Below are 11,335 nucleotides of genomic sequence, written 5' to 3'. Positions count from 1 at the left end.
TCCAGTGAGCACCACCTAAACTCCTGTAGTGGGCCAACAATTCTGCTTTTTCTATGCTGAAATCCCAAGCAGTATTATTAGCCTTGCCCAGTTATCAGCCATATATTATGGAGCTGATGAGGGGGTGTTCAGTAGTCCAGCAGGGGAAAACTGGGCAGGTCTGAAAACACCACTTAGGATTTTAGTGCAGCAGAGGCACTGTGTTTGTCAGTTCATACAAAAGGTTAGGAGAACACTGGGTTTATGGCAGAGCAAGTGTTTTTCAGTAAATAAATCAAGTGGTTTTGTGCATGTATTGCAAAAACACATTGAGGGGAATTTATCAAAACTGGAGCAGACAAAATCTGCAGCAGTTGCCCAGGGCAACCAATCAGGTTATCTTGTCAGTTTGTCCAGTTAAGATTTGAAAATGAGAGAAGCTGATTTGTAGCTGTGCACAGCTGCTCCAGATTTTGTCTAATCCAGTTTTGATAAATAATATGAATATTATTATATTTTTCAATTTTAGTTTGCCTGGATGTGTACTTTAATATTGTTAAATTTGTCTTCTCGTAGCTCCTGCAGTTTTGGTCCACGGGAATGTAATATAAAACTCCCTGGGCAACTGTGGCCAAATTAGCCACACAGGAGGAAAACATTTATTCCTATTTTCCCAAGGTCAGGCAGATCTGGATCATATTTTTCTCTTAGCTTTTAGTAATCCAGTCCTTCTAAAATGGCATTCCAATTTCAGGCACTGACGTTTTGTTTATGGTGGTCAGGAAACTACAAAGTCAACACACAGAAGTGTACCATGATAACTGTATGAAAGTTCAATGGTTACTTAACCATTGAACCTACAGTGTATTATGTAATCTGAATTATATGATCTGAACAATTGCTTTACTGTCAAGTTAGTAGTTAAACTGATAGGGGGTGATTTACTAACCTAAACACACGCACACACTAGGTGCGTGTGATTTTTACACAGCAAAACGTATTTATCAACCAAAAAGTCTCTAAAAGCATATTTCCACTAATGCTATATATGGAAAAATCATGCACATGATGTATATATAATGCTGCTTCACAGTTTAGACAAAAATGGTTAGCTTATGCATTTACATTCCTGCATTCATCAACGCAAGCAACACAATGCAGAGCTAATTTACACAACATCACCTTGCAATTCATGCAGGGCTTTGCACAACACACCTGCTGGGTGTGTACACACTACAAAGGTGTTTAGATTCCACCAATAGATCATGCTGGGAGGGAACACACTACAGAGGTGTATACTTGTTCGTGGCGTGTTTATAAGGTTAGTAAATCAACCCCATACAGTCAGAAAAAAACATGTTGCAATGTTTGGTAAAAAAGCGTTACTTTGTGCAAGTAGATATTACAGTTCAAATTAAAAATCTAAATTTAGACTATAATATTTGTATTTGTTATTTTACAGGGGAAACAATGCCATTAGCCACTTCGAATCACATTCTTCTGAGATTCAACACAACAAATGGTGCACCTGCCAGAGGATTTCATTTTGTTTACCAAGGTAACTGAGATCCTGTTCTTTCTTTCAGAAGGTTATAAACATTTTGGTGAAAGCAAATAAATATTCATAAGGTTGTCTTTATTAACTTGAGCTGAGAATTTACATTTCTGAAAAATGCAGCATAATTATGATAGAAATGAACGAGGTTGGAATCTATTCAAAGGAAAGGAATAAAGGAAAGGGATCTTTTCCATGACCTATGTAGCCTTGAACCTGATTTCTTGGATAATGTTTTGGAGTATAAACAGACTTGCCCAAACTTATCAGCAAGGCACAGTACAAAAGGCAATCAATCAGTATTAGTAAAGTAAATTTTGATTGGTTGCTATTGGTAAATCAGTTTTACATATTTATTAGGAGTTAGGGCTTATGTAACATTGTAGACAGTAATGTGTCAAATTTCAATAACAGAAAACATGATCAGAACTCAACTGCAGAAAAAGTAAATCAGTTTCCTAGAGTTTGCTCTACATCTTTTTAGAAAGAATAGGGCAAACCTAGGATTATTGGCAGGCCCTTACTACTGTGCAGGACTATTATGGGGAGATCTCCTTCCATCTTCAGATCAAGTGTAGCATGCTGAGAGTTTGGCTGCAAACAAAGTCACTGAACTCCATTATCTTTGGGCTTGTTTTTTTTTGCTTGGATTGTAAACAGCAGTGAGGACCTAACAATTATATTTTGCCTCAACCTAACTCAGAACACAGAAATACATTTTGGGTTGAGTTGTTTATTATTTCGAAATACTTTTGAAATGACATAATGTTTTCTTTTTTGCAAAAATACTATAGGGCACGTAAATCTATACAGGGAAAAATGCATTTTAATATCACAAAGCACAATTATTACGGGGCTTGTCTGGTTCTGATTTCCAGTTCTTCAAATGTGTTCTAGAAAAATTAAAACAATTGCATTTTCTCCTTTACAATACACTAGCTTTTAGAATGGGGAGCTAGGTACTAGTACTGCAAAAAGCTACTGATTATAAGAATGATGCCCTAAGATAAGCTCCCCTCACACTTTGTCCAGCCTAATAGCTCCAAAATTCCCAATAACCCTTTCAGTAACACAAAGGGGTTGATTTAATAACCTTATAAACACGCCACGAACAAGTATACACCTCTGTAGTGTGTTCCCTCCCAGCATGATCTATTGGTAGAATCTAGACACCTTTGTAGTGTGTACACACCCAGCAGGTGTGTTGTGCAAAGCCCTGCATGAATTGCAAGGTGATGTTGTGTAAATTAGCTCTACGTTGTGTTGCTTGCGTTGATGAATGCAGGAATGTAAATGCATGAGCTAACCATTTTTGTCTAAACTGTGAAGCAGCATTATATATGCATCATGTGCATGATTTTTCCATATATGGCATTAGTGGAAATATGCTTTTAGAGACTTGCATGCCGCTATTAGAGCGGCGTGTAGCCTATGGAGCATGCTACATGACGCGCATGTACGTAAATACATAAAACCGTGCCATAACGGCGTGAAAATGTGACACGTTGCTCGTGTTTGGTTGATACATATGTTTTGCTGTATAAAAATGCCTCACAGTAGCCCCAATCATCATGTATTTAAATTTGACCCTGTGCTTGCATACTTACCTCCCCCTGCTGGGATACTCTGTACTAAAGACTAGCCCATTTTTTAACAAAATATGTCAGAAAAATGACTGTGTAATTTGAAACCAATTACTAGATTGAACCCAGGGCTAAGTATCCTCCCCCTACTTCCATGCAGATGTTTTCTGGCCTGGCTTGTGGGGAGCAAAAGTGAGAATCACATGAGCTTTTCTAATTGAATTATCTCCAACTCCTACTGGCAAAAAGAGTATGTGCTGCTTACCCTCCTTGTTCTAAAGGGAACCTTCAACTTTGTCTTAAATGGTTAATGTTTGCTTTAATCCTCTTTGTATTCATTCAGAACAACCAAAGTCTTCTTAATTACCACTCAAATACAAATGTTGAGCTAGGGATGAACAAAATAATACTTTGTCATTTTCTTGATCTCTCTGCCTGTCTTCCATAGCCTTACAGGCCTTCAATTCCTGTTAAATCTATTAATTTATTAATATTTTTGCGCACGCCATTTTCTAGCCATTTATATATTAACCAGTCATGTATCGTTTTTGTCCATTATCAAGTGTAGAAGAATTCATGGTATTGCACAAAACATCTGCCCAAACTAATTTTCATAAGCATAGCTCAAACTTGATCAAATCCCATACTGATGCAACTTTATATTTTTTCTTATCTATTAAAAGAGTATATTAAGCTTCAGCATTTGGCTTGATATTATTCTCTGCATTGTACATTCCCTGAATAAACACGCTAATCTGGCCTGCAAAGTCAATCATTTTATATATCACTCTATATTGTTGGTTGACCTTATTCTTTGCTCACTTTCCACTGGGCTGATTTCAATTTTGTTTCACAGCAGTGTGAAACATTTACTAAAGGATGAAGAATAATTACTGGAGGAAACAAGATTCCTATTTAACAATGGTTGAGACTTATAACTAGTCAACATTTATTCAAAGAGAACATAGTCTTGTAATCTCCCAAGTTAAATCTTCATTCGTATAGAGCAAAACATTAATCATGATGAAATTAATTTGTAAAACAATATTTAGAACAGGCTAATAAACATCAGAAATAACTGCTTTTGTTTCATCTACTCTCCTACTAAAATCCTTTCTGGTTTTATTATTTTAAAACAGCTAGATGAACATTTAGCAATTCTCAGCTTAGATGCTGTCTGATCTGAGTTTTTAAGTATTAAATGCATTTTTGTCACCTAAAATTGGTATATGAATGAACATTCTGTTCATCAACGTTGCTCAAGGCAGTAAGTTTAATGCCAACTGCCTTTCTTGCCATCTGTCACTGCTGATTTCTCATTTCTTTGAGGTAAAGGTGTTCAATGATGCACACAAAAGTACTCTTTCCTCTTATTTATATACAGAAATAGTAGTTACCATGATCTCAAAATGGTGTAAAAAGAATTCATATAATCTGTACCTCTGTGTTCCTCCCACCAACCAACACAGGTGTAGATAATAGTAAAATATATCTAAATTACCTGTCATAGATCAGAAGGATACAAAGCAGCGTTATTTGGATGTTTGAACACACATAGCAAACTAGGACTGCACCACAGACATTGAACATTAGTATATAATTTGCTTAATATGTTCAAGGATAGCAATCTCTATGTGCACATGATCCTGGAATGCAAGTGTACTTTAGCTATTTATCTCTGCTCTTGTTAATTTATTTTAGTAAACCAGTACAAGTGGCTCAGTAGTGTTAATTGCTACTTTACATTACTAGAGTTCTGGATGTGACCCACTCTATGACACTACTTGCAGGAGTTTTGTATGTTATATGTATTCCTCTCAGAACTCCAGTGCCCTTCTACAAATTAACAACATATGTGTTTGTTAAATAACCTTATTGCAAGGTACAATGGGGGTGCTGATGTGTGAGAAGTATGCTATAGGAAATCGTTTTTTGTCCATAGCAACCAATCAGTTTCTGAGCTTGTGAATGTCTGCATTTCATCTTTGAGCTGTTAGCAAACTTCTCATTCTTAGACCCTATTGTGCATTTGTGTGTGTACAACCTCAGGTATACCGCCACCTAGGTAACAATACCATCCTGGCACATAACAGGATCAACTCTCTAAAATATAAAAAAACAGACATTAATTGTAACTTTTAACAAAACAATTTTCTTTTTATTTGTATAATGGTGAATGGTTAGATCTGCCAGGTTTTTCTTGGTGTCCGTGTCCCTCTAATTGTCTTGATCACTAATGTCATTACAAAGTGAGGCCAAATCCAACATTTTGAGTTGCCAACAGAACAGGAATGGATGGGAAATCTCTCAAAGGGAACATTTGTTCCCATGAACGCTGGTCCTCACAATAGAAAGATATTCTCTCACTTCCTGTTAAGTCTACAAGACAAAAAGTAAAGAGACATCTACCTAATGAGACATAGATAGGAAATACAGCCCTCCCTACTCTATTCAAAATAAAAAAATGGCTTTGGATATACTTTGACTAAAAGTTATGAGCACTTACAATATGCACTGAACCAGCCCAGCAAAACAATTTCTGATTTAAAGTTATTATGTGGTTTGGCTAGGGACATTCAGTTATTGACATATTCCAAACAAGCAGCAAATAAGCATTCAACTGGTCCTGACTGACCTTTGTGGCTGCAGACACTGGAGCAATTTATTTGCATAGTGCACAGCAGAAGCACTGGAGTAATCCAATGCATTCTCACAGTAACTTAGCTCACCCTACTCCCCCCTTCTATTAATAAATTGGCATTCTTCTAGGCTTCAAATTTCTATTGTAAACATAGAGCTGCTGAGATAGCTAACATAGACAACTTCAGAGTATCTACTGTGAACTTTAAAGATGAATTGCTCCACAGTGCCTGCAGCGGTCTAGAGCTATAGAGGTCAGTGAGGTATTCTTTTTAAAGATCATTTACTGCAGTATATTCTGACAACAGGATCACATTATGGTAATCAGTGAAAGGTGAGCTGTGTCTGTTATTATGTTTGTTGTGGATGGCATGATGAGGAAATGCTCCTGCATGACATTTTGGCAAGTGTTTTAATTGTTAGAGAAATGGGGGCCTTCCAAACAGTGTTTTTCCATAGAAAGTAATTTTCCAGATAATGTAACTGAGCTATGTTTTGTGATTTGAATTTTTTTCAACACTAAGATAGACTGATGTTTAGATGTATTTAACCTCTTTAGATATTTATGCTAGTATTTTTTCTTTGAAGAGTGCAGTGATTTATATTTTGTTTCTTGTTTATTAGTGTGCCTCACACTATTTACACTGCAGATGACATTTTATAGATCACAACATTTATTAGAGTTTGCACATAACTATTGTGCAGGTTTTTAGATGTTTTTGTGATTTGTTTAGATGCAAATAGTACACATTACATATGCAGAATATTGTTTTGCAAAGTTACACATTCCTAGATATTGAAACTATAAAAGACAAAACAAAGCTGTACACAGTATGTTTTCCTTTAAGCCAAAAGGCAACTTTTATTTTGAGTGCAGCAGAGCAATCAGTTTTATATCTCTATTGCTGTGCAGTTGATTGAAACAAAATTGCAGTACAGACTCCAATTTTAAGCCCCAATGGAAATTTTTTAACAGAAGAGTTTGGAAAGACACAGGAAGAAGTATTTATTTTCAGCCGGAACTTTTGCCATTAAACACATCTGATGGCAATGTCAGGGCAATACCCATTGCAAAACATATAAATATGCAGGCACTAAAAATGCTAGATTTGAAATTGCTTCACCTTCATTTCCTTTACCATCATGTAATTATGTACTGATCAACAAAAGAAATAATTTCAGGACCTTTTACATTTATAGACAATGAACTTGCATTGCTTTACTTTAAATTTTGTACAGCATTTATGATTTAAAACAGGAACACATTAAAAATAGGAACTTCATCAGTGAACTAGTAGATTAGTCTGATGATTTCAGCATAAAGCAAAACTTTGCTGTGCATAATAGGGATGCACAGAAACCGGAAGTCCCATTAAGGAAGCCAGGCGGCATGTCATGACTCGGCACCCAGCTTCCCAATTACCCGGGAAGCTGTCTCCATGCTCCCTCATCACCAGGTGATGAGTAAGCATGGAGCCTGCTTTCTGGCCAATCAGGAAAATCGGGGTGGGTAATGATTTGCCACCCGGCTTTCTGATACTGGAAAGTCCAGTATCGGGATAGGCATCAGGAGCAAATACTTGGTATCAGCACCGATACTGGTATCGGTATTGGTGCATCCCTAATGCATACATTTGCAAATTGCAAAATTATATAGTTTTATTCTTTGTTATTGACAACATCATAGTTCACAAAATGAGACTAATGAGACTGCATTAAGTTTTTAAGGTATCTGCTTTAAATAATAAATATTTCAATAAATATCATTATTTAGAGTGCACACAGTTTATTAATGTATTGCTATGTGTTTTCAACAATGTTTAATATGTATGTTTTCATTTTCTTTATTCTTAATGTAGCGGTTCCACGCACCAGTGACACTCAGTGCAGTTCTGTTCCTGAGCCAAGATATGGCAGAAGAATTGGTTCTGACTTTTCTGCTGACTCTATAGTTCGATTTGAATGCAACCCTGGATACCTACTTCAGGGTTCTAAAACAATACGATGTCAGACTGTCCCAAGTGCTCTTGCCCAGTGGAATGACACAGTGCCTAGTTGTTTAGGTAAATTATTACATGTTTTTATGCAGAAAATAGCTAATCAACACATTTCCTGTAGAGGGCTAATTTTACATTGTGATTCCTTCAATTAATTTTATATTGTCTGTACAAATGGAAAATGGCATTATAATCATTGTCTATTGCACTGACATAAATTTGCATTAGTAATGTTGCCTAATAAAATGATTGCTATGTAGCACAAGCTTGCTAGACTATGATAAGCACTGTATATTAGAAACTGACTTTATGCATTGCCAAATGATGTACAAATCAATCCAATACACTCTAGACTGCAAGCTTTTTTCAGCACTGTTTAATAGACAGTGTACAGGAATATCCTCAGAAAAGAATGTCAATGTTTTCTTTTCATAATGAAAATTACCTTTGAAAGTCTGCCTTATCTAGAGCATACAGTGGGCACAGATTAATAAAGGCAAATGAGTCTTCTATTGATTTTCTATTACTAAGAAAATCTGGATCACCAGCGAGAAACAGGATCCTTAACTACCTCCGGGCCGGCCATAGTAGAAAAACGGCGGCTAGGAGCTCTCTAGATCTGAGCGGGCGTCTTTAGACGTCCGCTCAGACACGTCTCCTCGCCCAGCGGCGCGAGCGGCAAATGGTGGATATTTAAAAACAGGCAGCGATGCCTGTTAACATACAAGCGATCCACCGGCTGTAGAGCCGGCGGATAGATTGTATGGGGTAACGATCAGTGCCCCCCCTCCGTGGTCGCCGTCCCCGCCATTGTCCCGCTGATCCCAGGCTCTGAAGTGCCCGGTGCAAGGCGGGGATCAGCATGGGGCCTGTGTCACAGGGGATCAGAGGGAGATCGTTACACGAGCTCCCTCCGGTCCCCTCTCCTCTGAAAGAATGTGGAAGTGTTGTATATCACATCACTTCCGCATTCTTGTGCCACTCTCCAGATTCAGAAGCTGGAAAGAAGCTGATGGAGCAGATCTGTGCTTCATCAGCTTCTTTTGGGGGGTCCTAGGTGACATTAGGGGTCTTGGAGACCCCTGATGTCTCCATAAAGAGGACCTGTCACATATTTTGCTATCACATAGGGGGGTTTTATTAGCCCCCGTATGTGATAGCAATAAAGTTTAGTGGAACAAAAAAAATAGGAAAAAAAATTAAAGTCCCCTCCCAAAACATTTCAGTTACACATAAAAAAGAATAAAACAATAAAACATGTATACATTTATATACGCATGCAAACATGCGTCGGGGGCGCATACGTGCAAAAAAGACGATTGCGCCCATTACGCCGCACATGTTATATATTGCCGCGAACGTCGGAGTGAGAGCAATAATTCTAGGGCCATCAATCACTGATAGCACTAAACTGATGAGCGGTAAAAGCTTTTAAAGTGTCGCCTATGGCCAATTTTGGGTATGGTAGTTTTCTGCGATGTCAAGGGTGCGCGCAATTTTAAAGTTTGACATGTTTGGTGTCTATTTACCCGACGTGACCCGATCTTTCATATTTTACCAAAAAACTGGGTAATAATAAATGTTTCCTAACATAATGTAAAAAAAAACATTTTTTTTCAAATTTTTCCTAATTATAGTAATACAATAAAACCCATAGTGGTGATTAAATACCACCAAAAGAAAGCTCTATCTGTCCCCCAAAAATGGTATAAAATTCATTTCAGTACAGCATTGCATGACGGAATAAACGTCAGTCAAAGTACCGCAGCCCTGAATACTGAAAAATTGTCTGGCTAGGAAGGGGGTCTAAACACCTGCAGTTAAGGAAGACACATGGTCAGGACAACTTTATTCCATTGATGTTCATAAAGGAAAATTGTCCTTAGGGAAATATATAGACTGCCTTTTCTAATATTTTTTTGAAAATGCTATTTGCCTGGCTTTCTGGCCTTATACTATATGAGTTGCATCCTGTAAAGTCCCAATTATTCAAGGTCAGTGATTCAGAAAATACTAAAACCATTGAACTAACATTTTTTTAAAACAAAATATAGGTGGTGTTCTGATTTAAACCCTCACCACAAGACCATAGCTCAAGCTTTGAAACTGCCATGACTGTGAACACATTGAACCAATATGACAGATAGACAAGAGGTATTTTCAAAGAAAATCAGTAATGGCAGTCCTTCTTAATTTCTTAGTACAGGCTTCCTTTAAAACTTGGATCATAGTAACAATGAACACATAGATGACATGACACATTAGACTTTATATTTAATATAGCCATTTTACTAAGCTATATACTGACACATCCGGCTAAGCAGGCAGCTAATGTCAGCATGAACAATAAAATATGTGCTAAAATGTACAGACAAAATAGTTCAGTTGCAGAATTTGTAAATATTTCTACTCTGAACACATTGAACCAACATGCCAGACAGGCAACACATATTTTTAGAGGAGGTCAGTAATGGCAGCCTCTTTTGCCGCATCCTGCCAACCAGTGTCACTCTGGGCTGACAACGTTCTGGCAACAATTGACAAGGGTGGGTTGAGGGAGTGGCGATGGTCAGCATGGCCTTGTATCGGCCCGTCCAAGGTGGGCAGATCGTACGGGCTTTCAAGAAGCATACGACCATCGCAAGACAAAAGTCTTGCGATGGTCGTAAGGTGTATGGGCACCTTTACTCCAAAATTTAATTGGTCTTAATTACCTTCAGTTTTCATTACTCCAAAATTCAATATTTATTTATGAATTTGTCACACATCCATAGCCATATATCAGAAAAGTGTCACACATAAGAACTTTAAATATATATCACATGTGTTGCTATAAACTATGCAACTGTCACAAACCTTTAACCCTTTCGCTGCCAAGCCCTCCGGAACATTTTTCAAATCAGCTGGCCAAGCCATCTTTGAATTTTCTGCAATTTTTTCATATTGGATTGATTTTCAACTGCTGCGTTGCTAGCGTTTGTAAAAGACCCCCCAAACCATATATTTTCTGAAAGCGCAGGCCCGGTAGAATAAAAAGATGGTGATACTAAATTTGTAGGCCCTGCGATAATTGCGCAAATGTTTCTCAAATTAATATTAAACCGATAAAAATACACAATTCAATTGTTAAAACACACCAAAATCAGTATCCGTGCACAAAAAAAATAATTTTCTGACTAAATCTAAAAGATAAAACTGTATTGAGTTAATAAATAACAAATATTAGCAAATTTGTAATTGCGCCTTTTTGCGAAAAGGTAAAAAAATGAAGGTATGCAAAACTGTAAATAATCGACTTATGTAAAAAATTGTTTTGGTGTTTGTGTTGTGATAAAATGATACAGGTGTATATTTAATTGCAACACAAGGTATCACAACGCATGGCAATGAGTCACAAAGCTTTGCCATGCGCTGCCACAGTTAATTTAATGTTTTTTTTTAAAGAAAAAAAATAAATAAAAAAGATCATGCACTGCGATGCGTTCTAACAACGCACTGCAGCGCATGTGCATGGTGTGCACCACAATATGTGTGTGTTATGTGGGGGGAGGGAGGGGTTGTGCTTTTTTTATTACTTTGTT

At 37.2% G+C, this 11,335-nt stretch overlaps 1 protein-coding gene across 1 annotated transcript in view; it reads left to right on the top strand.

Moving 5' to 3' along the window:
• Window positions 1–11,335, top strand: part of CSMD1 (CUB and Sushi multiple domains 1) — an 880,549-nt gene that overhangs the window by 707,654 nt on the left and 161,560 nt on the right. The window contains exons 32-33 of the mRNA XM_018562582.1: window positions 1,442–1,537; window positions 7,617–7,820. Coding sequence (XP_018418084.1) covers window positions 1,442–1,537; window positions 7,617–7,820 — 300 coding nt within the window. The remainder of the gene's footprint in view (window positions 1–1,441; window positions 1,538–7,616; window positions 7,821–11,335) is intronic.

This window comes from Nanorana parkeri, unplaced genomic scaffold (genome assembly GCF_000935625.1).
Source record: "Nanorana parkeri isolate BGI_ZX_2015 unplaced genomic scaffold, ASM93562v1 scaffold586, whole genome shotgun sequence".
Lineage (NCBI taxonomy): Eukaryota > Metazoa > Chordata > Amphibia > Anura > Dicroglossidae > Nanorana > Nanorana parkeri.
Note: the sequence above shows the minus strand (reverse complement) of the source record. Positions and strands in the feature narration are given on the sequence as shown.